The sequence below is a fragment of the Folsomia candida genome, unplaced genomic scaffold (assembly GCF_002217175.1).
Source record: "Folsomia candida strain VU population unplaced genomic scaffold, ASM221717v1 Fcan01_Sc020, whole genome shotgun sequence".
Taxonomy (NCBI): Eukaryota; Metazoa; Arthropoda; class Collembola; order Entomobryomorpha; family Isotomidae; genus Folsomia; species Folsomia candida.
The window spans coordinates 738,176-765,491 of NW_019091212.1; the positions used below are offsets into that span (position 1 = coordinate 738,176).

At 41.5% G+C, this 27,316-nt stretch overlaps 1 protein-coding gene across 4 annotated transcripts; it reads left to right on the forward strand.

Annotated features, from left to right (window-relative positions):
- Positions 1-910: 910 nt before the first annotated feature.
- LOC110858194 (trithorax group protein osa) lies at positions 911-27,138 on the forward strand. Of its 4 annotated transcripts, XM_035858424.1 has the most exons (16): positions 912-2,056; positions 6,750-6,975; positions 9,835-9,925; positions 10,118-10,219; positions 11,422-11,607; positions 11,779-11,851; positions 12,287-13,090; positions 16,103-16,698; positions 17,087-17,807; positions 18,227-18,631; positions 19,073-19,381; positions 19,798-19,990; positions 20,424-20,593; positions 20,941-21,445; positions 21,828-21,990; positions 22,742-27,138. In XM_035858424.1, exons 1-16 carry the CDS (start codon positions 1,429-1,431, stop codon positions 23,858-23,860), a joined length of 6,291 nt encoding a protein of 2,096 aa, XP_035714317.1. In that variant the 5' UTR covers positions 912-1,428; the 3' UTR covers positions 23,861-27,138. The 4 variants fall into 4 exon arrangements, with proteins under 4 accessions (XP_021962570.1, XP_035714317.1, XP_035714316.1 ...); XM_035858423.1 differs by having other exon boundaries at positions 11,779-13,090; XM_035858426.1 differs by lacking the exon at positions 12,287-13,090 and having other exon boundaries at positions 913-2,056.
- Positions 27,139-27,316: the final 178 nt, after the last annotated feature.

The following is a 27,316-nucleotide window of genomic DNA, read 5'->3' on the forward strand; positions in this document are numbered from 1 at the left end:
TAATTCGGTTATAAATCTGCAGGGTGGATTTTTCTTATACACAGCTCTTCTCTCATTCTCTTATATTGTTACCTTTTCCTCAAAGGAGCAAACTTATCAACAAGTTTCCCTCGCATAGTTACTACTTATTAGCGGGAAAAGTTTATTTGCATAAGAATGAAATTATGAGAAGAAGAAGAGAAAGTACGAATCTCAAATAGAAAATTGTGTGAATGAGAGAAACCACACGAGACTAACCGGATTGGATTTGAGCAGCATAACATTAGAATAGGTGAAAGTTCGCCGATATTTCTACGGGGGCAACATTACAGGGTGCATTTTTCTGTAAAAGAGAGAGATATACCTGCACAGCCCCTATTTACATAATCACCAATGAAATTAAGAGAACGTGCGAATCTTTAAGAAAACGTGCGAATCTTAAAAAATTATGCGAATTAGAGCAACCACACGAGACAAGATTAGCCTTCTCACCGCATATTTTTATCCATCCCATCAAGTGAAAGTATATCCTTATTTTCCTCGGAAGCCACTTACATACGTTACAGGGTGAATTTTTTTGCGTAAGCGATACCCACCCGCACAGCCCCTCTCTTATACCATTGCAGTAGTTATGCAGTGTAACATTATGCGCCAGTCTCCTCACTCTCCCACCCGAAAAAAGAGAAAGTAACCCGACATCACCCATATCGATCTGCACCCTGCACACAATGTTCATTCTCGGGTTGAGGCGAATAATCGGTTTCTACGGGGAGGGGGCTCATCCAGCCCGAATTCTTCCCCACTTTCTCCCCTCCTTCCACACTTTCTCTCCTTACGCGTCCCACCTGCACGCACCCCCTCCAAACCAGCCAGAGATCCCACTACGTTTTCGAAGGTGGTGGCCGCCGCCGTCTTGCGCCAGGCAGTTGGGGTGGCCACACAGTGTGGCCGAGCCATGGACTCGAGAGGATGTGTTCCTTCTGACAAAACTCCCCCGTCGTGCCTTCCTCATCCTCGTCGTCGTCGTAAAATTAAAGTGAAAACAAACCCAAATTTCGAAAGTTTCCACCTTCAAGGAGAAAATTATGAAGGACATTTCTTCTCCTGCTCCTCCGCTTTGCCGGGTTGTAACATAAAGTAGAAAAAAATTAATAATTTGTAAAAAATATGGAACGGCGAGAGGGAAGGAGAACCCGAACCTCGTCGTCGCGGAGAACTTGTCGTGCTAGAAAGATAAGAAAAATTATTACCCCTCCCACACCCACGTGACGTTTTAACCCGGGTTTATGTATAAGCATTTATTTACATACACACACACTCACACACAAAATGAACGTGAATTAGAAGAGTGAAAGCGAACCTGAAGAGTGATAATATCCACACGTGTCTCTACTTTAGCGGAGTGATTTTTGCAATAAAAGTGTGTGAAACGATTCCTTAGACGGCACCATGTTCAGCTTCAGCTTTGCGAGCAAGATGCTCAATACGATTATGGGGACGGAGGAGGAGGGGCAGCAGGGCCAGGGACAGCAGGGACAGCAAGGACAGGGACAAGGGCCTGGTGGTGGAATGCCTCCCGGCGGGATGGGTGCTGGTGGTGGGATGATGCGACCACCGAATGCGGGCGGAATGGGGGGTGGAACCGGAGGTCCCGGCGGGATGGGTGGTTTTCCCCGCCCGACCGCGCCGGGTTCGCCACGACCAGGGTTTCCTGGTGGTCATCCGCCCACATTTTCGGGACCGCGACCCTCTCCAGGGGCGAGGGCGGGGCCGCCCTCCTTCGGGGGACCGGCCCGTCCGATGGGTGGTGTGGGGGGACAACCGCACAGGTTTAATGGGCCACAACCGCCGCCAGGGCAGCAGATTATGAACCCACCGGGGCAACAGCAGCAGCAGCAGCAGCAACAACAACAGCAGCAGCAGAGGGGAATGTCGCCGCAGTTGGGGGGTGGTAGTCCAAGGCCTGGTATGGGGGGACCGATGAGAATGGGTGGGCCGAGAGGGGGACCTCCTCCGCAGGGGCAAATGGGAGGACAACATCCGTCCCAATTTCAGCAGCAGCAGAGACCTGTTGGTGGTAAGTTGTAGGATAATTTGAGAAAATTTGCATATTTTTCTGCATAATTTTGCGGAATTTGTTGGTCTATGTAATCACGCAGTATATTTTTGCGCGGAATAAATTACGTAGAAATTTTCTGCCCAAATCTATAAAAAAATGGGCCGATTTTCACACTGCGGGTGCGTACTTTTCTTTTGAAATGAAGAGAATATTTTTATGCGGGATGAATTTCGTAGAAATTTTCTGCAAAAAATGAACCAATTTTCATACCTCGGGTTTTTCTGCATACGTACTTTTATGTAAATAGGCATCCAAATATTTTAGAATCCCATAGAAATTTTCTGTCTAATTTTAATTTTCATACAACGGATCGATCCTATACTCATTTTCTTGTGTTGCCTGTGTAAACAAATTTCGCAAATTTGAGAAGAATGGAAGGAAGGAAATCATAAATAGGGAGGTGTCATGCTTGAGCGAATAGTGATTCTCACTTTCATCTCAGGAATAAAGGGAACGGTTGTCGTGGTGGTTTTCTTGTTTGCTGAGAAATCATCAAACAAATGTTCCCGGGGAAAATTTAATTGTCGTCGTGGTAGTGGTATTGTCGGGACAGGAACCACTTTTGGAAATTGGGTCCTTTGTACTTTCACATTGGTTTCGTGGTGGTGGCGGTGGTTTGAGAGTGAAACTATGTGTGGATGTGCATACATGGACTATTTCCCACTTTTGGGATAAAGGGAGTGCGTGGGATCTGGGGAATTTGGACGACAAGAAAGTTTACAAAAGGAGGAGCAGAAGTTGCGAAAGGTGGACAGGGTTCGGAATATATAGGCTGTGGTTTCGTAAATGGTGTTTGCACTGAGTTTTTTATCCCGCTAATTTTTGTTTTTACAAATTTTTTAGCATGTTTGGACTAGTTTTTTAACAAATTCCAATTTTAAAGCCGTATTTTTATATAAAAGGATAATTCTACAGTCGTTTTTTTTGCAAATTTTAACCCGAATTTAGGGGTATTTTTCAATAATAGTTTTGTGTTCGTTTTGCTACAAATTTTTTACTAATTTTGTAGCATTTTTTTGACAAAAGGCAATTTTATAGTGGTTTCTTCGCGAATTTTTTACCAATTTTGTAGCAGTTTATGCCTATTTTGAAGTCATACTTTTACAAATATAATTTTAAACTAGTTGTTCTTACAAATGCCAATTTTGGAACCTTCTTTTTTTAAATGTAAGTATTACAATGGTTTTTACATTCCAATTATATTTAGATTAAAGAGCGATTAAATCTTTAAAAAGATAATAGTTCCATGGCCCCTGGTGAAATTAGCTATTAAAGCAAAATATGCTAAAAATCAAGGCACAAACAAATTATATTTTTGAATTTTCTGCCCCTAAAAAAGTTATAAATTTTCCTCCCTTATTCATCCTCTCTCATATCTGATCAATTACGAAGAGAAAGCCCGTGTTTATTTGGCACCCTGTGACACGAGGTACGAGATGTTTCTAGATTTCACAATGTATCATCATCATCACCGAGCGAGTCTGAAATTGTGAAATTGTTCTTATTACTTATTGGACCATGTTCCCTCTCTCTCTCCACCACGACCACGACCACGACCACCACGCCGTCGACGAGAACGAGGACGAGGCGGAGTGGGAAAGTGAAAGCGAAACAACACAAAGCTTTTATGTTCTCTCTCCAAAATTTGATCAACTTTCAAAACTTGTTAAAGTCAAAAAGTTATTGTTGAGTAGTTTACTTACTCGGTTTGGTTGGGCTGAGTGAGCATTGTGTCACGTTACACAAGGGGCTGCGGATAAATGGAGAAAGTGGGACCACTTATGTACCATGAACTCAACGCTTTTGCTGCAATTATCGACGAATGATTCAAATTTGACGTGCACTTAAACCATTTTCCACTGTTTTGACGAGAGAGAAAGGAAAGTTGCAAGCTTGGGGAGAGCAGGGTGCCGGAATTTCGTAGAGGGAATTTTGTCTGGGCGAGGTATTCGTTAAGAGTTGGGAACATAATTATGGAACAAAATTTAAAAATTGCAATATTTTTTTATATAAAATGGATTATATGTCACTTCAAATAGGTGAAAAATGGTTGGGGGTATTCATTCCGAGTTCCCATAGTAACATAATTTTGAAAGTTCCCAAATGAATTTTGAAGCCATATTTTTTGCGATCTCGTAATGAATTCCCCGATTATTATTTTTTATTTAAGTTGGATTGTATTTCACAAGGGACGCATTTTGTCCGGTTTAAATTGATTTTGCTGTCCAATTTTAATTATAGTTGTGAAATTGCGACCTCTATTGGCTGGACACAATTTTTACATTCGCTGATTTTGGGATGAACTTACAATAAAACTGGCCTGTACACAATTTTTGGATTAATCTTGAAACGACATTGGTAGAAAACTAGTGGGAAAATGTTGCCAAATATTGTGAAACCCTGTGCTCCTCTGATGGAGCGTGATCCGTGAGCAGGCCAACTTTGCAGCTCTCTCTCTCTTACCACATTTCTTGGCGAGAGAGAGAAAGAAGCCTAAAATAGGACTTTCTCTCTTCCACGAAGCACAAGCTCCACTTTCACCAAGCAGAATAATAAACTTCTCTCTCTCTCTCTCGTCATATTGCAAACTTGACAAGCTTGATTTCTCCTCCTCAGACAGAGACACAATCTGAGATGGGTCTTCCATGTGTCAAACTTTGAGTGATCCGGGCCGTGCAGAAAGGCTGGAGTGTAAAGTGAATTTATGTGGGAAAAAGTGTTTTTCAAGTTTTTACTACTACTCAAGAATAAGTAGGTGTGAGAAATGGGGAAAACTGTGGTTTCTATTTCTTTACCACGATTTAAACTAAATGGGAAATATGAGACAAGCGTGTTTTACCATTTTTTACTCCCAGTCAAGCATATGAAAGTGTGAGAAATATGAAAAACTGTTGTTTCTATTTTTACCAGGATTCAAACAAAACGGGAAAAATGAGAAGATTGTCTTTTCCCAATTTTTACCACTATTAAAACAGATTCCATTCGATATCCATTCGTTACGTTTTGTACAAACTGCTCTTATCAAGACGCAGTTTTTCTGATTTTCTCACACTAAAACCCACTTTTTACCATTTTTCTCACAGTAAAACCTACCTTTTCCCACTGAAAAATGTGTTTTCATAGAAAAACCCTGTGCGATTAAAATTTTGTCCACCTTCGTCGACACCCTTCCCGCATGACCCGCACTTTCCGGGAAAACACTTTCCTTGCATTAAATAATAATCGGGAAGAAAGCTCTCTCCTTCGCTGCCAGACACGTAGGTGCAGCCAGCCAGCCAGCCAGCCACACAAGTCAGTAATGGTGAAGAATGGATGAGGCGGATTTAGCGGAGAAATCAGTCGTAAAAATTGTATCATAAAAAACAAGAAAACAACATTTTGGCTGCCCCACATAAAAAAAGTAGAAAAAAGTGATACAAATCTAAATCAGGGATTATTTTCCGGGTTTCCTCCTCGCGTACGGGATTTATCGTGAAAAGAATGGATTTAAAATTGTCTACAGAATATGACAAGGTTCAAACTGCGTTTTAAATATTTTACGAGATAATCGGGTGTGAAGGGTGCGGTTAAATTTGGAGGTTTGAAATTTTGAAGTGAAAATTAATGGATTTTTCAGGATTTATTGTGAGAAGAATGGCTTTAAAATTGTCTACGAACTAAGATTTAAATAGTTTGAGGGATATGCAAGCATGCAAATCGGGTGGGGTTAGATTTGGAAAATTTTTACTTTTGGAATAAAATCTAATTGATTTTTCTACAAATTGTATCATAAAAAACAAGAAAACAACATTTTGGCCGCCGACCAACATAAATAAAGTACAAAAAAGTGGTACAAATCTAAATCAGGGATTATTTTCCGGGCTTCATTCTCGCCTACGGGATTTATTGTGAAAAGAATGGATTTAAAATTGTCTACGAAATCTTGGAACGAATTTAGTTTTAAATATTTTGGGACACGGATACAAATCTTGTGTTTAAAGTAAGCTTGCAAAGTTTGAAATTTTGAAGTAAAAATTTATTGAAAAACTTGCATTTGTTTTTCAAACTTAATGAGATTTTCTATTGTCAAAATTAAGCCGGGGGAAAATTGAGAGGGTTTTGTACTCTCAAAATCGCTTCTGATAAAAAATGAAATTCTCTTTAACAAATGAGGAAAATCTACAATTCGGGGTCCAGTCGTTCTAACAATGAAGATCTTGCAGCGCATGCTCTCCAATTTTTAGCAAATTTGTGTCAATGTGTCACAAATTTAATTCGTGTTAAATTTGCAATAGATATAATGCCCGTTTGGCAGAAATATTTGCATCCGAAGAAGAGATAACGCGTCCTAAAGTTGACAAGTTTTAAAAATTCCAAATTTGCTACGCCTTTCTCCTCTTCGAATGCAAATATCTCATCAAACATTCCCATTTTGAGATCGCGTCTTCCCCAAATTCCACACTAATTAAGCTTTGTCTTCGGAAGACACTAGTTTAATCACAATCTATTTATGCCCATACAGAGATAGACCTCGATTGTAGTTCTGGTTCAGATGGTCAAAGCCATTACTTAGAGTCCTGCAAATGCACAAAGTTTGTCGGAGGAGACACATTTCTGGGATTTGGTTCTATTTTGATCTCTCACAGTAATTGCTTTCTCTCTGATTTTGCAGGAGTGGCGGTCTCGCAAGCACCTCCGGGCGGGGCGGCTCCCGTGCCAGATGTTGACCTGAGTCACTTGAGTGCCGAGGAGAGAGCCATGATTGAAAATGTCATGGCGAAAGCTCAACAACAACTCGAACACGGCCCAGCAGCCACCGCCAACACCACCGGCCTACCTCCTCAGCCTGCCCCACACTTACAGCAGCAGCAGCAGCAACAGCAGCAGAGAATGATGCGGTAAGTAGGACGACACGGTCACGACACCTTAATTTCGACACGTAGCGAAATCATCGTGTCGAATTATGCACTAATCGAGAAAATCTCGATGCATATTATATTCTGCATTTTTTTTTTTTTTACATAATCCGGTCCAAAATTTCTGTTGATTTCATTCTACAGAACCGTATGTGCATAATTCTGCTTCGTTTCTGTAGAAAATCGGGCTAAATTTCTGCTTCGGAGCCGTTAAAATGTTCACTAGGGAAAACATGGCCAATATTCCTAAGTTTCCCGACATTTAAATTTTGACCCGTGACGAATTTCATTTCTATTTTTCCTCGGGCAAATACCTAAATCGTATATTTCTGCACGGACGAATTTCATTTTCTGGTTTCCTTTAGTAAATGTCAAAAAGGGAGAGAAGGCTGTACCAAGTTACGGGTGAAAGTAGGAGGAATTTGGAATCTATTTTTGAAACCCTGGTCCAAATGTGAGGAGGTAAATTGGGGAGGAAAACTCATTACCGGATAATTTGTTCTCTCAAGTGGACAATTGAATCTTGTCGTCGTCCTCGTCGTTCTCCGGTTTAATGCTTGAACAACAACAACAACTTTACTGCCGGTCGTTGTATTGGAGAGAGATGAAAGTGAAAGTGGAGTCCACTTTTCCTCTCGACCTCCTCTAATTGACTCCTCCTCCCACGGCCTCCTCCTTCCACTCACACACGGCATTCCTCCCCACGTGCCCAACATGGCAACCTGTTAGGCTGGTTTTTATTTATAGGGTTTGGGGCCGTCCATAAATTACGTAATGCAAAAAGGGCGATTTTTTAGACCCTCCTCCCCCCTTTAACATGTGTAACATCAGCAGAATATCATTGGAGCTTGAGACCCCCCTCTTGCGTAATTTATGGATGGCCCCTTTCTTAAAAAGAAGAAATAAAATGTATCAAAAAGTGACGAATTTTGTGGGTTTTTTTTACAAAAAAGTAAAATTTCCTAATTTATGGTGGTAAAATTTTCACCAATATTCTATTCACAGTATGATTAACCCGTCAAGTCTCGGAAATTTCGGTAAAAAACGAATATGCAAGTATGTACCAAGGTTTAATAAAAGGGGGAAATTTTGCGAGTAAAATTTGACCAATAGTTAGTTGTGATCCGATGGGAATTAATTTTGTTGCTGTTGTCCACACATTTATTTTCCATGGAACAAACATTGGGTTTGGGTGGTGAGTTTCGTTCTTCTTGGAAACCACGTGGGAGCGAGAGAGTCGGATAAATAAATTTTGCAGTCGGTTTAATTGCCGTCTTGATGGTCGTATCGCGTACTCTTTGGGTGGAGAAAAATGAAACTTTGAGCAACTCCTGGGCAAACAAATCATAAATATGCACGAGGGACCGTGTAGAAGGTTTTTTAACATGGGAGAAAGCTGGGATCTTGTTTAAACTAGTTTATTCCACGCAAAGGTTATCATTAGGGAGGCGATAAATTCATTTATTCGAAAAAAATGGAGAATTCGTTCATTAGAACGCTGTAAATTTCGAAATGTTTGCAAAATTTTACAAACAATTTCAATGAGATCTCTCAGATTTGAGACGTATTTTCATTTATAAAAGTTGAAACTGTTCCAAAATTTAGAAAATTACAATGAACAATTGTGTCCCTGTTTCCTGGATATTTTTAACCCTAAGATATACGTAATTAAGTACGTAGTAAAATTTGCACACAACTAAAATTTGCAAACATTCGGAAGTTGAAATAATCCTGGGACTTTGAGACAGAAAGTAGAAGCTTGTCGAAACTTTCTGTCGAGGCAGAAAGTCCACATTTGGAAACTTTGAAAGTTTCCAAAAACAGGACACGAAATTTGAGAGCTTAAAATTTGTGAATAAGAATCTTCACAGTTATGCAAGTGAAGATAGGGTCACGATCCATGAGCCGAGATAAGAGGAGAATTTCCATGTTTTTTTTTCTTGGCAAGTATGTAGAGAGGCTTCCAGCCAATTAAATTATGTAAGCAGAAAACGAGGAATCCTTTTGTCAAGGCAGATTTTTTTTTACTTAGAATGAATAACGAATGACAATAACTGGTAGGCAGCCAACCAGAGTCGTGGCAAATCATAGATTTTGCACGAAGGGAGAAAATCGTATCCTATTATTATGGGCACGAGGAGGGGTGCCCGAGTAAAAATCGAACGGAAGTTTTCCTGCAGAAATTTGGCCCGAAATTTCATCCGATTTTATGTAGAAATTTGATTCAATTCTTTGCAGAAAATGTACCTAATGTACCATGGAAACTCATAATTATCGTCCGCTGTCTCATTTTGCCTCGTATTAAAGTTCGCGTAGAAAAACAGATTTGCATGACATGATAGTTTATCGTAAAATTCCCATGCACACTTTTTTGCATGGATTTTGTGCCTCAACAACTTTACCATGGAAACTTATGATTATCGAGAATTGTCTCATTTTGCCTCATATTTTTTATTTCACCTACACAAAAAAATGATTCTCATATTTGCATCATTCGATAAGATACATATCTCGAGTAGAAATCACTGTTTAGAGTTATGCAGTAATCCACAATAGCTGGATGCATATTATATTCTGCATATTTTTTTTTACATAATCCTCCTGAAAATTTGTATCCGCTTCATTCTTCAAAACTCTATGTACATAATTCTGCCAAGTTTTCTCCCCAAATCGCTCTGCATAAAGCTTTTCTGGAGGAAACCGAGCCAAATTTGGCATAAAATCACACACAATTTTTACTCGGGACATATTATGTGACAAAATATCCACCCACACTTTTTTCATGACTTTGCATAATAATTTATTGATTTTAGATACAAATCATTTGCTTTCTTTTTACAGACCTGAAGCTCAAGTACAACAGCAACAACAACCCGGCCCCCTCGACCCCAGTGGAGGAGTCAAAATGTGCCCCCTATGTCGACAAAGAGATGTAAGTGACAATAATAATAATGATCTTAATAATTTCGACTTTTACAAATTTTTTTAGTAAATTTTTGGGGAAAAATGAGACCATAGTTTTAATTGGAAACTTGCATATATTTTATGGAGTAAAATCATTTAATAAGATTACGATTTATTTCTGTGTCGAATTTTTGATAAAATTTTTGGACATGTTTTTTAGGTGAGTGGGAAGATGGACGGCATGCCTGGACAAGAGTGTGCCGATTGTCGGCTCATTGTATGCTCTCGGTGCGGTGGAATGTCTCCACATCCTGAATCTAAGGTACGTCAGAAAAGACATGATCGATTTTTTTGAAAATTTTTTGAATTTTTTTTTGAAAATTTATTTTACTAATTTTAATATCACTTTCCCCACAAAATTTTGTCTCACATTGAACGAATCTCTCTTCATAAATCGTATATATTTATTATCACGTTACGTTTCGAATAGAAAGCTAACTTTCTTCAATTTAGCAACGTTAATTAATTAATTAACCGTGTAATTAATTAGTCTCACTTTTCCCATGTGTGACATTAAACGAATAAAATAACCATTATCTCTCCTCATAGCACGTTTCGTTGTTTAAAAAAGCTAATTTCCTGCATTTTACCAATCTCCATTAATTGATTAACTCTGTAATTAATTAGTCTCACTTTTCCCATAAAAGTTTATGGGAGATTAAACAAACAAAAAAAACTATCTCTCTTCATGTCACGTTTCATTTTGAAAGGAAGAAAAAAACTTGCCGTTTTCCGCTCCAATTGAGACTTTCCCTTGAAGAGAGAGAGAAAGCGAGAGGGAGAGAGGTAAAAAAATGGGAGAAATCGTGAAAGGCCGGAATGAGGAAGGAAGGAAGGAATGTGAACATTTAGGTCGATTTAAATGGGCAGAGAGAAAGATAGTAGATATTGATCCCTTTCCTTTCTCTTAGCACGACGACGACTGGACGAGTGGACGAGTCGATACTTACTTTCACTCACTCACTTTCCGTGTGTAAAGTAAACGTTCACTCGCCACACGTCATGCCCTCTCCTCCCACCAGGCCAAACGGCGTGGAAAGCGTAGCATTACCATCGTCCTTCGTTCTGGTCGAGTGGAGAAAGTCGAAGGATAGATTTCGTGTATAATAAAAGAGGCAAACATCAGATATCTGGAGGGTCGGGCGGCTTTTTGTGGGGAGGATGACGAGGTGAAGGAGAAAATGTTAGTTGGATGGGCGAGGGCAGAGTTTCATTTTTTTCAAACCATTTGTTCTCAATGACTAGTGGGAAAAGGTGTCTTTTTTATTTGAGAAAGTGGATGTTGATAATTATGCAAAACGTGGCAAAGGGATTTAGTAAAAAGACACTTTCTCCCATATCTGGCATATTTGAATGGTGGTAAATTTGAGCTTTTTTACCAATGCTAGCTCTGGTTAAGTGGCATTTTAGATGCAGACTTTCTTACATGGAACTTATGCGTTATGATGATTTTTTGTCTGGCAGAGGCCTGAATGGACCTGTGGAAACTGTATAAACAATCGGAGACAAAGACAGCAGCAGCAGCAGCAGATGGGTCACTTTGCCACACCCACTGCCGCCCCCGCTGGCCAACACCCGGCTCAAGGCATGAGACCTCCGCTCTCATACCAACAGCAGCAAGCACAGCAGCAGCAACCAGGACAGCAAGGGGTAAATATTTAGTACTATTTCGCTTTAAAACCATCAACTTTCTCGATTAAAAAACTATAAACTTTCCACACTTAATTTGACAACTTTTGTAATCACCAACTTTTTCCATTGAAATTGTCCCGAAATAAGGTGAAATTTCTTTAAAAAAATAAAATCCTCCCATTTCCCCAGATGGACGCAATTGACCCCAACCGACGCGGCAGCGGTGGCACGATGCAGCAGCAACAACACCTCCAGCACGAGCGTGAGTTTGACCCCTACCAAAAATCCACCACCCTTGAAGGAATTTCCTCTCATAATAAGGAGAAAGTTCTCGTCGGTGGGTGGGATAACACCCACCAGCCTCAACCCCACCCTTCCCCCCATCCTCCTCCCACCTCAACCTCCACCTCCGCGAAACAACAACACCGTCGCCGGCCCTCCTTCGAGGACATATTTTCCCCCGAGAAGACGCACCACGGTGGTGGTCTTGACGATGAAATTAGCCCTCCCCACGTAGACGTGGCCTTTAGTTCGTACCCTTCCTCGTCCTCCTCCTCCTCACACCCTCCTCCCCCCCAGTACCACTCCACCCCAAGCATGCTAACCAGCACGCCCGCCTCTTCTTCTTCTTCTAGCCAAGCAAAGCCTTCTTCTTTTCTTATTTCTTCTTCTTCTTCTTCCACTAACGCTAAAGCAGTTCCCAGTCGCGCCCCGAGTGTGGACTTTCTCCCGGACTCGCGCCGAAGCTCGACCGCCTCGGTGCTTTCCCCCCCGCAAAACGGGTACTACGACTACTACACGATGCAACAGTTGAGAGAGACCCCGATCGAGGGGGGGCATGAAGAACCCACACCCGCCCCACCACCACCGCCGCCACCACAGCCACCCGTTCCCGACGAGAAGACGACCGCTCTCATGGAAGAATTATCCCGCCTTCAGTCCGCTGTAGATTCGACGTTAAAACGGCGGCAACGCCAAAGCCAAAGCGATTCGATGGAGGATAGATTTCAACCCATTTTTCGGTCAAGGTCCCCTTCGCCGTCGCCCTCGCCGAGAGGTTCGCCCTTTACGGAGAGTCCTTCGCCCAATTCGATGCATTCGAATAGGAATAATGTCGCGAGGAGGGGGGATAATAGGGGGCGGGGTTTTATTTCGAAATCCCCGCCGTTGTCGGGAGACGTACAGTCGCCAGAATCGCCGCCCGGACCGAGGAAAGCTATCGTCCTAAGGGAACATGACTTGGACGATTACAAGTCTTCCAGTGAGGAGGAATCGGTGGAGAGTGATGATAGCGATAGGGGAGGAGGAGGGGATCATGATGGCGGGAGGAAGGGGGGTGCCGGACCTAGTGGAAGCGGGAGTGGTGGTGGTGGTGGCAGTGGTGGCGGAGATCTGTACTATGATCACAGTCCAGGTGAAGTATATACAATTCCGGAGGAAGAAGATGAAGGCGGAAGTCCGACGGGGGGAGATCTCGTGACTAGTTTGAAGCATCAGCAAGGTATGTAAAGAAATTAAGTATTTTTGGATGTTTTTTGGTCCTGAAAAAAAATTTCGAAATTTTGCCCGATTTATAAAGAAGATTTGACTTTTTGGAAAATAAAAAAAAATCTCCCAAAATAATTTGTAGAGTTAAAAAATAAAATAAAATAGTCAGAGTTTAGTTTGGTGGTGGTGGATGGTCGGAGTGGTGGTGGATGGAAAATGTGACGATCCACTTTCTCCAGAGTTTTTCCAGCCGACCAAAAACAAAAGTGAAAGCAAGAAGAGTGAAAGCGGGAAAAATCAGGAGCGGTGATGGTGACGGTGATGGCGTAGCATGAACTTTCTCTTTTTTACTACTTTCTCTTTCTCTCTCTCTCTATTTCTTCTCTCGTATTTCTTACTATTTCTTTTTATATGCCATTAATTTTTGTCTCGACTACGACTACTTTCTCCTTGTTGGAATGGTATGGTCGTCGTCCCGCCTCATTTACTTGTTCTCTCCCGGTACTAATAAATACGTAAGGAGTAAGCCGTACAACCACTTAATATTTAGCGGGAAAGTACTGCGTAATTTGGAAAAGTAACCGGATTTATTTTCTAGGAGAGAAAGCACATCTTTGTAAAATATGTACGCATTGTGATCATTTCAGGTCGTTTGTACACTCTAAGAATTCCGGTGATAGACGTGAGTCTACAGGATTTTGTAGATTTTGACGTGTTGGTGGTGGTGTGCTTCTTCGTTACCGAGCTAGTGGTGGATTATTTCCTAACGGTGGCGTATGATCACCATCCGGTAGAGTCACATATACACTCTTAGAAAACTGGTGTCAAATCATAACTAACCAGAGCACATATGTCTCTACCGGTCCTGGTAATAACGGGCATTACCATTTTGTAAGTTTGTACTAATGACAAATTTACCACTCTGAAACAAACTACTGTCAATTTTCTAGGAATTTATTACCAAATCAATACGAGTATGGAGTATTCTAGCTGAATTTACCACATTTTTCTAACAATGTAGTCACCAGTCTGTGATAAAATTTCTTAGAGTGCAATATCCAAACCTACGTAACTAGCCGCCATTTTTAAAAGCCTTCCACTGGCTTATGTAAATTAATCTACCCATTACACCCGGACACACACACACACACATACGGTTGACATGTCCTATCGTTGCTTTCACTCACTTTCTCCTTCCTGTAGTTGGAAAGGACTCGCCTTGACCCAAGTGAAAGCAGGTCTGTCTGTCTGTCTGTCAATCTTGGCTGCTTGCCCGTGTACCTTTGTACACGGAGATTGGCATGGCTTGCAGAAACGGTGGGTGTAATTGGAGCTCAGTCGCGATGGGGATCACTTTCTCTCTCGTGGCGTGGGCGAGTGTAGATTAGGCGAGGAAATTAAAAGACATGTCCAGAATTTGAAGAACACAAAATGTGATCCTTTTCCTGTACGGTGCATGAATTATGTCATTTTTACGTCTGGATAAATTCGTGACGTAATACTTTCGCCACGTTTTTTCTTGACTAATAATATATAAAAAGGTTTATTTCCCCCGTTTTGTATCTTAAGGAAAAACAATTAGTTATGATTGTCCCCTGTTCGACTAAACTTTGTTAAAAAATTTCCTAGGAACGGTATAACTTTCTCCTAATTTTGTAAATTGCATGTGTAACACCGCGATTTTTTTGTACGACTTAATTTTGTCCGTTACTTTAAAGGAGCGTCCATAAAGTGTGGAAAACCAACCAGGATTTTCACTTCCACTGCGGCAACGTTCAAATGATGACGACAACGAAGAGGCCATTAATTAATTAACTTTTTTCTACTTTCTCTTTTTCCTTCTTCTTCTGTGGCTTAGCTTTTGTTCGCGGATAACTTTCTCCTCTTGCCCCCTCCCGCAAAAAAAATATATGTGTGACATTTATGTATCTGTGTTTGGCTTAAATTGTTGCTGATTGAACGATGTTGAAAAAAAAAATTAGCATTTTTGTTCGTTTCTCGGGTGGAAAAACTCTGGTTGTGGTGGTGGTGCATATGTATGCATATGTAAAACTGTGTACATTTCTTAGCCCCGCACATCGTGTGTGTGTTTAGCTAGTTTTTTTACCCCGGTAAAATACGTCCTGCTCAAAATTTGATGTGTATTCGTATACTTTCCCCGTTTCGTATTTTTTTGGGGCGGGAGAAAATTTTCTTCGCGGATAAATTTAATTTTTTAATCATCCATTTCATACCTAATTTATGTATATGGTGCAATTTCAGGACCTCCCCCGTCAGACACCCGAGATTCTTCATCTTCTTCTGTCCATGAAAAAAAACTGCTAATTTTTTTGTATCGTAAATATTTTAATTAATTGTGAAGGATTTTTGCTTTCACTTTTTGCTTTCACTTTTGCTTATCTGCTTGGAAATTCCGTCCTCTCCCTGAAAATCCTGTCATTACTGATTATCCCCTCATTTCTCAAAAAGACCTTTGACGAGTGTGTGTGTGTAATTGTGTGTGTGGGAGAAAGTGATATATTAAAATGTCGCGTAACTCTTACTTTCACCCACGTGACTAATGAACACGTCCACGCTGTCACCTACTCAGCGTCAGGCAGTCGCACATGACTTGCTCCTATATCACACTCACTAACCACTCCTGATTTAGGACCAAAATAGTTCTTGCTGTGGGGGCGTGGTAAAATAAAAGTTGGTGAAAGCAGTGTTTCGTAGCAGTTTGCTACATTTCTTGCATTAAAAAATGGAAGAAATGCTACATGCAAGAAATGCAAGGTGCAAGAAATTGGGAGAAAGTGCAATAAATATGCGCCAACTAGCCACGCACCGTGCGGCGGGAAGGATGATTTTCTTGCGCCTTGCATTTCTTGCATTTCAAAATATTTACCTGCAAGAAACCACTTTCTTCCCCTTATTTCTTGCAAGTGGTTACTTTCACCCGAAACACTGAGAGGAAAATCTAGTACTCCAAGAGTTTGAGTAGCGTAAAAATACATAATTTACCGAATTTTGTCCCATTTTAAAGGCGGATTTCAACCCACAATGCCTGGCGGTGATTTGACGCCACGTGGATCTCGGCGAGGGATTCAGGGGGACGTTTTACACCAACCCCGCTCCCAACTTCGTCCCCAACGTTCGCTGGATAACAGACTGCCTTCTTCTTCGATGGACGGGACGTTGCCGACCCAGCAGCAGCAGAAGCAGGTGGACCCCCACCACGCCCACGTCCACCCCCACCAACCCCACCAACAAGGCGGCCTCAATCAATATGCAACTAATAATAATGTAACGAATACTCACCTGCAAGACAATGCCCTCTCCTCCGCCACGACGCTGGCCCATTCCAACGTTAATGCGCACATGCCGCAGCAGATGGTGCAAAATCCGTCGGACCCGTACCACCAGCTGCATCACCTTCAACACCAACAGCAGCACCAGCAACAACAGCAGCAGCAGCCTTCCGAACTACAACAGTTACAACAAGCCTTGCACGCCCAGCAAGGTCAGTCAGGTCAAGGTCAAGGCCAACAAAATATGTTTGGGGGAACGACAGATGGCGGGCAAATGATTGACCCTATGAGACAAAGCTCAATACAGCAGTCGCAGCAGCAGCAGCAGCAGGTACGGGGGGTAATGGGGAGATTGAGGAGGGGTGATTTTTTGTGAGTGTGATTGTAGATTGAAATTTATTTAGTCAAAATTGCAATCACAATCACAAAAAACATATTTTCTTATATGAAATTGCGCAGCTTTTACGATGACTTTCACGCTGAATTATTGCTAGATTGTAGATGAATCACCGATAATTTATTTACAATCAGAATTACAATAAATGTTTTGTCTATGATGAAACTGTACCATTTTTGAATGACTTTCACTCTGAATTATTTTGGAGATTGATTTAGAATCAAAATTACACTCGCAAGAAATTACTCTCTCGCAACTCTCTAATATAAATTTTCCTCCCTTTTTGTAACGACTTTCACTCCAAATTATGTATTTTCCGCAGTTGGGACAAATGATGCCGGACCATACGGGGACGGGTATCGGGGGGATGCCGACGACAGCACCGACGACAACGAACGAGTGGGGACAACAACAACCAGCGCCACCTTCACTTATGGGTCCAACTGGTGGTGGTGGTCCGATGATGACAGACAGCCTAATGCAACCATATCAACAGCAACAATTAGGCGGGAGCGCGTTCCCGCCCACTTCAACGTCCCCCATTCCACCCGCACAACAGCAACAATTCCCGCCACTTCAGGGGGCGGGAAGTTTCGCCGCGCCACAACCCGCATTTTCAACGGCACAACAACCCGTACCAGTACCGCCACCTGCCGCGGGCTTGCAAGCCTCGCAGCTCCAACAGCTCCAAGCCCAGCAAGCCCAAGCCCAACAGCTCGCCCAGCAGCAGACCTGGCTCCAACAGGCCGACCAACACTTGGCCCAGCAGGTGCAGCAAGGTCAAAACGTGTATGACCCGTTAACCGGGAGAATGACGGCGGCAAACCAAAACCAACCGCAGTCCTCGCCCGTCCCGCCACATTCCACGCAAAGTGAAGTCAGCCAGTATCAACAGCAACAGATTTTGAACCAGCAGCAGCAACAGTTGATGGGGACGGGTGCGGCGGGAAGTGGGCTGCATCCTGCGGCGGCGCCTGGAGCGGCGGGAGCGAAAGGGGCGGGATCGATTAGTGGACTTTTGGCGGATTTTAGTAGGGCGTTAGGTATGCGTATAAGGAGATGAAAGAGCGTACTGTACGTAATTTGGGAGTATTGATTGATTAAGGGTGCGAGAGGCAGGTCAAATTTGTAGAATTTTAAATAATTTCATTTAAAATTTCGCATTTTTCATTTGCAAATTTTGCACTAAAATTAGCGGATGAAATACATGCTTCCAAATTATGCAGGGTGCGAGAGACAGTACAAATTTGCAGAATTTTAAATAATTTCATTTACAATTTTGTATTTTTCAATTAAAAAATTTTTAACTAAAAATTAGCGGATAAAATGCAAACTTTCAAAATATGTAATACAAATTTTGGTATAATTTTAAATAACTTCATTTAAAATTTTGCACTTTTTCATGTACAAAATTTTGTGTTAAGAATAAGGATAAAATTTTATAACATTTATTAACCTCCAGGTTTGGGAAGCACTTCGCCACGCCCGTCGCCTACGTCGGACGAGAAAACTCTGGCCTTTCCCCTGGCGACTGGCGGCAGTGGGTTGACCACTCAGCAGCAGCAACAGCAACTTTCACCGTATGATCCCTACTCGCAAGTGAACACGTCGGGTGCGCCGCCATCCTCGATTTCCCACCAACACTCCGCCTTCGCCCCCATTCACGACTCCTCCTACCAACGCCAGAATCAGCAGTTGTCCTACTTGTCGTCCGCCTCCACGCAGGCCGGCCTTCCCACCGTGTCCCAGTCCACGGGGCTCCAACAGTTCGGGACGCAGCAGTTCGTAACCTCGCCGCAACCATCGTATCAAATTTTAACCCAGCAACAGCAAGGTCAACAGGGGACCGTGGGGATGGGAGTTATTGGTAAAATATTGATAATTTGCGAGTTTCTGTGGAAATTTTATTTTCAAGATTTTTTCGGAATTATTTTTTTGCTTTCGTTTCTCAGATTTATTCTTGCACTTTCACTATTTTTTAGCTGCGTACTTTCTCATAGCTTGTTTAGAATTTTTAGAATTCGTGATTTCTTTATTTAATTGCATATTTTTAGTTTCGCAATATTTATATATAAATATGTTTATTTCGTGGTTTTTCGTATTTAATGACTTTTTTGTAGCATTTATGTAAATGTTGTTCCGAATTTTTTATTTAATTTTTTTAACAAAACAAAATTTTTATTTAATGAATAATTTCGAATTTTTACGGATTTTTTTGCCATTTTCAAGAGTTTTTTTTCTGTCATCTTGAAAATCTATAATTTACAATTTTTTTATGAGCCTATATTATTTTGTACTTTATTTTCAGGCGCCCTGAGCCCCGCCCAAGCACACATGTACCAACAGCAAATGGCCATGCAGCACCAACAGCAGCACATGAAGAAGAGATCGCGCGGGAGTTCGAGCGACATTCAGCGGCGTGACGGCTCATCTCTTCAGCAACAGCAACAACAACCCACCGTCCTCATCGGGCAAAGCCTGCCGGCCGGGATGACCTTGACCCCCGCCGTGGTGACCAGTCTCGGCACCTTCATTGGTTCCGGGGGTCAAACGATTCTTGGCCTCCAGCAGGCCGGTAGTCAACTAGGAGCTTCATCACAAGGTGGATATGGTGGATGTGAGTCTGAGATTTGCATAATTAGCGGAGGACGGATATTTATTTATTTTCAAGCTTTGCATTTGATGACGCTCAAACTTTATGGGTGTTTTCCATAACTTGTATCGATCACAAAAATTTCAACATATTTTTACACATTGTAACATATATCTAGGTTTTCAATCTTTTACATATTTTTTTCGAAAAATGCGTACATATTTTGTATTTTTCTTGCTTGAAAGATGCGAGAAGAATTTTTTTTCTCGATGAAATTGGACCACAAAACATTCAAACTAAAATTAAAAAATACAAATTTTGCGAGAATTTATATTTGATGGTTCTTTTCGAAATTTTTGGCGTTTTTTTCAAATAATATTAAATACATATTTCTCGTAAATATATATCCGCCCCTGATAATATTCTTTTTGTCACTTCAGGGACGCCGGTGGGGACGCCGCGGAGTGGTCGCGATCCTCCCGGAGCGGGCGACTCTTCGGACACGATGAGCGAGACAGATTCACAAAAGTCACTGCGCATGAGGAGAAAGTTACCTTGCCTGCCGCCCGAGGAAGCCGCGCCCTTGCCTTCGACCAAAAAGAGGGAGAGACACAGGTCACAGGAACAGTTCAGGTGAGAATTAATTGTATATTTTGATGTGTAAGATTCGGTTTTGGAAAAAAAAACTTAGTTTCTATCAGAAAATCGGTTTATAATACAAATTGTTATGAAGCTGGAGTTGAACTTTTCTTGTTTTTAAATTAAAGTAAGAATTAATTGTGAAATATATTTTCGTAAATTTTTTGTTGTACTTTAAATTTTATGTGATTGTATTTCAAATTTGGACAAAATTTCTTTTTTATTTAGTAATTGTGGGATATTTTTGTTGTAACCTATTCGTGATTATATTTGTACAAAATTAAGTTTAAAATTATTTTGAAAGAAAATGGAAGTGTTTTAAGTAAATAAAATGCATAAAAAATCGGGAAAATGTAGAATTTAGTTTTGAAAATGATCGGATTCTGCATGCGAAGTGAATCAAATTAACTTTTGGTTTCTCTTTTAGGTCGGTGTCTCCATTGCGGATGCAGTCAGCAGACGGGATGCTTCGTCAGTACCCTTTCTCCCCGCTTTCTCTCTCACGACCTTCCGCGAGTGAAAGCAACCTTAGGAAAATTTCTATGAATGTGTCCGACCCCGTGCCACGACCCGGCTCTGCTCTCGGCCTCTTGCAAGGTACGCACACACCACTAAAAAATTTCTCCGCCAAATAAAAAAAATCCCTCCTGTTTCCGACTCAAATTTTCGAACTCATTTATTCACAAATTTTCTCCTTATATTAAAAACAATCATACTTTCTCCTCAAATGTTTTCCTTCCTTTTGTCATAAATTTTCCCCTTAAATTAAAAAAATCAAACTTTTCCCTCAAATTTTATCGCCCTTTTTCACAAACTTAAATTAACAAAATCTCTCCCCAAATTTTGTCCCTGTTTTCCCCAAATCCCTAAAATTTCTTTCCTTTCCTCCATAAACTTTCCCCCAAATTAACAAAATTTTTCTAACTCTCTCTTTTCTCCCCCAGCCTCCAGTGTCGTTTCCTCCATGGGCACGAAACCCGACGTGGCTTATCCCATGCCCATGTCACACTCCTTATTCTCCACGGCATCCACCTTCCCCGGCATGCGGTCCTACGGCGACACCCTCTCCACCCAGACAACCTCCGTCCTCGCGGGGTTGTTCCCCTCCCACAAAACCTCCCAAGACAGTTGGAACGCCAACCTCGCGGAACTCGCGGCCTGCCTCCCGCCCGACTTGAGACACCTTCTGAACAAAGGGCCCGCCTCGTCGTCCGCCCTGGAGCAGGAGCTCTCCTCCCTCACCGGCGGGGGCCTGGACAGCCTAACGTCCTCCTCCTCAAACCAGCTCCCCTCCTACATCCGCTCCCTGCGCGAACAGCTCCAAGAAGAAAGGCGCCAACTCCTCTCCGAAGAGCGGCGGAGGTTGGAACAGCTCCGCGAGCGGGACCGCGAACTCGGCGCGCGGCTGGATGCCGTCACCTCCCGAGCAGAGCAAGGCTTGAGGTCGAGGTATTCCAAATTTTGAAGCTGTTATTCATTATTAATTTGCATCTCTCTTAATAAATAACGATAAAATTAATGTATAAAACAAGCTCGAAATTTTCTACTCCTACTAAACTAAGTATTTATATGGGGTGCATGGGGGCGGGTTTTTTTAAAAAAGAAATGATAAGTGGCACAGGCACACACTTACTCACAGCACGCACAGATCTTCCAAACTTACTATACTTGTGTTGTTGAAGGGGAGGAGGAGGAGGATGAGGAAGGGCAGGATTTAGTCGGGGTGTGAGGGGGTGGAAGGGAGGAAGGGTTTTGTTTTAAATGGGGGATTTATCAGTTATAGGAAATTGTGAAAAAAATTGTAAAAAAAATTGATGGGTTGGTGATGCAGAACGGACCTTTCGGTGGGAATATCGAGATCAGCAGGGGCAAGTCCACTTCTAAGTCGGAAGCTGAAGAGCCACCGGCGTCAAATGTCCGATCCTAAAGTTTCCCTGCTACAATTTTCGCCCATTCAAGAAGACGGGGACAGCGAGGTTCAGGATTTTGATCGAGTATGATTATGCAAATGAGCGAATAAATAAATCTCTCTCCTCCCGTGTTTGTATATTTGTGTCTGTCTGTGCCCTTTTTTCTCTCTTTTTACTTTCTCTTTTTTGGATTTTGTTCTATTTTTTGTACTTTTATTTACTTTTTTGTTTATTTTTTTCTCTTTATTTTGTCGACTTTCTCTCTCTCTTTTTTACGTTTCTCTCTCTCTCTCACTAACCCTTGCACGCCCCCCGCCCCCGACCCCCCTTTACCACTACCACCACTACCCACCTTTCTCACTTACAATGGAGGTCTCCCAGCGTATGCGCTCCGATTTTGAAAAGAAATTAGTGTCAATTAATCGTAAATTTTATTAGTGTGAAATTTGGGAAAGACATGATCTCCTAATGGACACGTTTAGCGCAGATATTTGCATCCGAAAAGTCAACAAATTTTGCACTTTCTAAATTTACTGTGCAACTAGATATAGATTTTCAAATAGAAATTTACATCCGAAGAGAGAGAAAGCACCCAGTAAATTTAGAAAGTGTAAATTTTTCGACTTTACGGCACACTTTTCCTCTTTGGATGCAAATATCTGCGGCAAACGTGCCCATTTGTAGATCGTGTCTTTCTCAAACTTCATTCTAATTAAATTTATCATTAACTTCCACTAATTTCCCCAAAATCTGACCGCATCCCCTGGTCGACCTCCATTGTTAGTTACTCACACCATAAAAACTATACCACTTTCTCTTTTCCTTTCTCTTCCAGATATCGGCCAGCTTATTGACCCGGCCTCCGTATAAATCCTACGAATACGAATCCCTCGAAGATGACGCCCTGCTCCACCATCACCACCACCACACCCACACGCCCCACCGGTCATCCTCCAGCTCCGCCACGAAACCACTCCACTCCTTCGACTGGGACCATTCCCAATCGTATCTGGCCTCCTCGTGGGCCTCGGCGGGGGGCGTGCTCCGTGAAACAGCCATCAATTCCATCGGTACGCACCACCACCATCTCCTCGACCACGATCCCACCGCGTCCTACGTGTCGTCCTCCTCCTCCCGCTATTTATCCCGCCGAAACAGTGACGGCGAACCGGGCGGAAGATTGGGCGGGTCGTCATCCGGCGTGCCAGGCCACCGCCGCCATCAAGTCCGGCGCCACAGAAAATCCCGCTCCTGGCATCCCTCGCCCTACGTGTCGGAAGAAGACGAAGAAGAAGAAGAAGACCTCCTCTCCCGGGAAGAGAAGAAAGTCCGGATCAAAGCGGAAATTGCGAGGAGACGGCAACAAATGCAGGAAAGAAGCGCATCCTCCTCGGGGGATTATACCACTTCATCCCGCCACTTGATGGGCGGGGACGAGCGACACTCCGTGCTCAAGTCGGTCGATCAACTAATCCGGGATCAGTACCAGTATGACGCCGCTTCCTCACCGCAACAGCAGTACCGGAGGTTTCTCTCGTACTCCTCCTCCCTTCCGGGCGGGGGCCGGATCCACCACGGGCACGGGGGCCAGGTCACCATCGTGTCGCCCTGTGCGTCCGAAGAGGACCGAAGTATAGAACGGATCGCGTCCACGTTTCGTTCAGGGGAGGAGGGCGGGTTGTTGTATTATGGGGAAAGGCGGGACGTGGGGGGGTTCATGTCCCCCATGGCGACGGACAGTGAGAGTATGGGGAGCGAGTTGGGGGGCGTGACACCGGCAGCAATGCCGATCTTACCCGACATGCCGACTCGGTCGAGAAGGCTGCTGGAGGATTTGGGTTCTGCCCCGATCGGACGAGCAGACGGGGGGAGCAGAGGTCATCCAATTATGAAAGGCAAGTATAGCGTGGCATCCGCGGCCGGGCTGAGCGGCGCGTACCGCACGGTCCTCTGACATTAAGTTAGAGATGAGGAAATCTATAGGAGCATGTGAATCCATAGGAATTTTCTTTTTTTTTGTGTTGCCCAATTTATCAGTTAGGAAATTTTCGGCAAGGATTATATAAAAAAATAGGGAATTCTTTCCTTTCTCTTGCCCAGTTTTTGAGGAAATATTCAGATTTTTATTTCAGAAATTTTTTTCTCCCCCCAGAAATATTGAGAAATTTTGAATTTTTTCGTTCTTGGTGTGATTGCTTGTTTTTTTAAATGAAGACTATTCAACACAACTTTCACTTTCACTACTTTCTCTCTCTCTCTCTCTTACTGAATGGATATTTGCATCACTGTCGTGTATACTAAATAATACGTGTTGCTGTCTGAACTTTCTCTGTGTAATTCTCTTTTTTATCTTACTTTCTCTCTATCTAAATGTGTCTCTCTCCAATGATTGTGTGCCCGCATAAAATCCAAACCAAACCAAACCACACCCACCTTGCTAGACGTTCTCCCAGCATATAATACACGAAGAAAAAAAAGGGTGTTCGAGACACTCGAAAAAATTTGAGGTGAGGTGCTCCCCACAAAAAATTGTGAATTTTATTAATAATGCATATCTTGGAAATATATATATCAGGAAATCATGATGCTGCATATCATTCAAACATAACCAGCCAGACTTTCTCTTTTAACAAAAATACGTATGTAGAATAATATGAATGCTCTCTCTCTCTCTTTCTGTGTGTGTGTGTTCTCTGTCACTCTCCTCCTCATGCTCTCGTCTGTCCGTCTCTGGATGAGTCGTTATTTTAGTTAGTGTGGATAAAAAGATGGTTTTATGGACACCTTTCAACAGTTTTTAAGAAATGGGTGTCGCTATTGTTTTACTATGAATTTATTGTTATTAAGAAATGTTACTTTTGCTCTGAAAGAATGGAGGTCTTACATCGTATGCTTACAGATTTTGGAGAAATTTATGTAAATCGAACACAAATTTAATTATTATGAAATTTGTGAAAGACTCGATCTCCCAAATGCGTAGATTTGATATTTGCATTCGAAGAGGAGAAAGCGAGCAGCGAATTTAGGAAGTATAAAGTCTGTCAACTTTAAGCTGCGCTTCACCTATTCGGATGCAAATATCTCTGCCAAAGCTGCCCAACAGGAAATTTATAGTGATTAAATTTGTAATCAATTGACCCTAATTTGCCCAAAATCTGTGAGGAAGATCACTCACAACGTTTAGATAATGCCGTACGTTACCTTCAACAAGAAAGATTTTCGAGAAAGTAGAACAAAAGTAACATTTTTATCGTCTTGAACTGATTTTTCTTTAACTACTCTGTGTATCAGCCATATACGTAAATTAGCAACAATTTTGTTACCAATTATGTTCCCAGAAAGATCAAAAATCCCATCTTTCTCGCCGCCTCTCCAAATTATTTGACTCGGGTGGTTGGTATAGACATGCAGGTGTCGTTAAAAACTCTCCCTTCTGCACGACGCACGTACGTACCCTGTGTAATATTTAACTAATTACGTAACTAGACATTGGTTGGTGGAAGAATAAACATGTATGCATCTAGTCTTTAGTACTGATAATAATTAATTATACATACTTATCATCACTGCGCCACGATATACCACAATCTTTTGTGCCTTAAATTATAGGTTTTGCTTATCTTAATTATTTTAACATGATGACGTAACGTATACATATTTACATCTCTTACACTACGCCCCACACACCCACACAAACGATTTAGGAGCGGGGTTGGAAAAAATACCCCCTTAAGCTTGATAATAATTTTGTGTAGAAATTAATTATGTAATTAATTAATTAATTAATTGATACTTAATACGGGTGAAATTCCCCCCTGGGAAAAAATAAATGACGAAATGACATTCTTTCAAGTAATAAGGAGTTAGGTTTACTTTGATAAATTAGTTTTTTAAGATTTTTTTATCAAAAAATATGAATTGTTTCGTAAAAAGGGAGACAAATCTGTTGACTATTAATCAATCAATCATATCTCTGTCAAGACTCTTCGGTAATAAGGAAAAAGAGTCGAAAATAATTAGAGAGGAAAATTTAGGGGAAAATACATACATAATTGCCAAAAAAAGAAATTGGTCAAAATTTTAAATATGAAGCGTGCTATAAAAGGCGGGACGACGCCGTAAAACCACGTGCTCATCCCTTTACCTCCCCCCTTTTAACCCCTTCCCCCCTGGCAGGCAGGCAAAAGAGAGGGCTATTAGTAGAAAAATGATGAAATTGTTGCTTTGGTGTGGTTTCCTGGAAATGTTTTTGTATTGAGAAATCTAAAAAATTGTTGTACTGTGACGTCACATGAGTGAAAACTATATACGTCTCCAGCTGCTTTCTATGTGTGCAAAAAGAGCTACAAATTAGGAAGAGAAGATAGTGATTAAATAAGTAAGAGGAAAATGAGACGATAAAATGCTTGGCTTTAAGCTTCAGAGTCAGAAGTAAAAGAGGAGAAAGCAATTCAATACCTTGGACGATACGTCCGCTCGGCGTGTTACGTAATACTAAATTTAGATGCTAGATAGGTAGATATTTAGGGTGGCGGGATTTGTAAAATCCTGGGAAAATCACGTTTTTAAAACGCGCAGCTAGACAGACAACAAGCGGCAAAGAGTAAGAAGATTTATTATCTCGGGTGAAAGCACGTGAGAAAAGCACGTGGAGAAAGGTGGAGTAATTTTCCGGGATAATAAATAAACAAAAAGCACATGTCTAGAATCGAGTTTATTTATTATCTCCGGTTGAGATGTTAGAAACCACGTGGCGAAACCACGTGCCCTCAAAGCACGTGGAGCAATTATATATTCCCCGGGATAATAAATTTCAGTTTAGAACCGACTTTTCAAAAAAAGAATCAAAATTTCTTAACCTTTAAGACGACTGAGGAGGCAAGCATGTGGTCACTTTATGCAAAAGATATCGGGAGTTTAAATAATATTTGCACAATTTCGTGTTAAAAATGGCAAAAATTTGTGCAAATGTTATGCAATATGTTCATTCAAACAATAAAAAATAATACTAAAATCTCATTACCTCGACTACGACAAAAAGAGAAAGTTACTTCATCATTTTCCTCTCCGTTACGTTACACATGTTAAAAAACCTAAATTGTAAGGATTTTACTGGGTCTGATGAGATACATAAATAAATACAATGTTGGACTAATTACTAACTAACGACTATTACGATTAAAAAATACGACTAATAATTAATTACGATAACAATAATAACTAACTAACAAACAAGCAAATAACTTAATCATTATTATCAACCTACTACATACATACATAAATAATTGTAATTTAAGAAGTTGTCATAGTTTGTAAGGATTAGAAGACGAGTAAAAAAATACAATAATAATAATATTATTCAAGTCTCCATGGAAACCATGTCGGAAATTCTTTATTTATTTTTCATCTA

What these genes read in the sequence shown, in the direction of transcription:
- LOC110858194 (XM_035858423.1), top strand. Translation starts at nt 1,429, where the DNA reads ATGTTCAGCTTCAGCTTTGCGAGCAAGATGCTCAATACGATTATGGGG. An exon ending in CCCTATGTCGACAAAGAGAT is followed by an intron (nt 9,926 to 10,117) that starts GTAAGTGACAAT and finishes CATGTTTTTTAG; the next exon opens with GTGAGTGGGAAGATGGACGG. An exon ending in TGCTCTCGGCCTCTTGCAAG is followed by an intron (nt 20,594 to 20,940) that starts GTACGCACACAC and finishes TTTCTCCCCCAG; the next exon opens with CCTCCAGTGTCGTTTCCTCC.